Below are 552 nucleotides of genomic sequence, written 5' to 3'. Positions count from 1 at the left end.
TGGGTGTTTTCCTCAGCTGGAGGTCTCCCCCACACCTCAATCTGAGCTGTGGGGAAATTAGCAGAGCAGCTCTCCCAGAAGTCTAATTTGCACCCTGCCACTGTAAACAGGCAGTTGCCTTCTTCACTTTGCACCCAGGTGGGAGGGTCTCTGAGGGGCAGTTAACCATGCTGCTGCTGCTGCTGCTGCTGCTGCTGCTGCTGCGGCTGCTGCTGCTTGTATTGCCCGTTTCTTGCACTGTTCATTGACCCAGTTCTTCATTGCCTTGTTCTAGGTCTGGTTGGAGCCACTAAAACCCATAACAAAGCAAGTCAAAAGTAAGTATTTCAAGAAGAAAATTCTTCTGAACACATTTGTGCAATGTCATTCCCTGGGGACGGGGGCTCTCGTTTCCAGCATTTACCTGAGCTCCTTTTACAGCGTGAGGCTGGGCCGGACGGTTTGCTAAGACACCACCGTCCCTGTCGAAACACCACTGCCGTTGCAATCTGCTACCGGCACCGGCTAAGCTGGGGCTGCCCGTAACACGACAGCGCGGGCGAGGAGCAAGGG

At 54.0% G+C, this 552-nt stretch overlaps 1 protein-coding gene across 1 annotated transcript in view; it reads left to right on the top strand.

Annotated features, from left to right (window-relative positions):
* Positions 1-552, top strand: part of FRMD7 (FERM domain containing 7) — a gene marked incomplete at its 3' end in the record, with an annotated part of 11,320 nt that overhangs the window by 5,338 nt on the left and 5,430 nt on the right. Inside the window, exon 3 of the mRNA XM_010142039.1 lies at positions 275-317. Coding sequence (XP_010140341.1) covers positions 275-317 — 43 coding nt within the window. The remainder of the gene's footprint in view (positions 1-274; positions 318-552) is intronic.

This window comes from Buceros rhinoceros, unplaced genomic scaffold (genome assembly GCF_000710305.1).
Source record: "Buceros rhinoceros silvestris isolate BGI_N320 unplaced genomic scaffold, ASM71030v1 scaffold22198, whole genome shotgun sequence".
Taxonomy (NCBI): domain Eukaryota; kingdom Metazoa; phylum Chordata; class Aves; order Bucerotiformes; family Bucerotidae; genus Buceros; species Buceros rhinoceros.
Note: the sequence above shows the minus strand (reverse complement) of the source record. Positions and strands in the feature narration are given on the sequence as shown.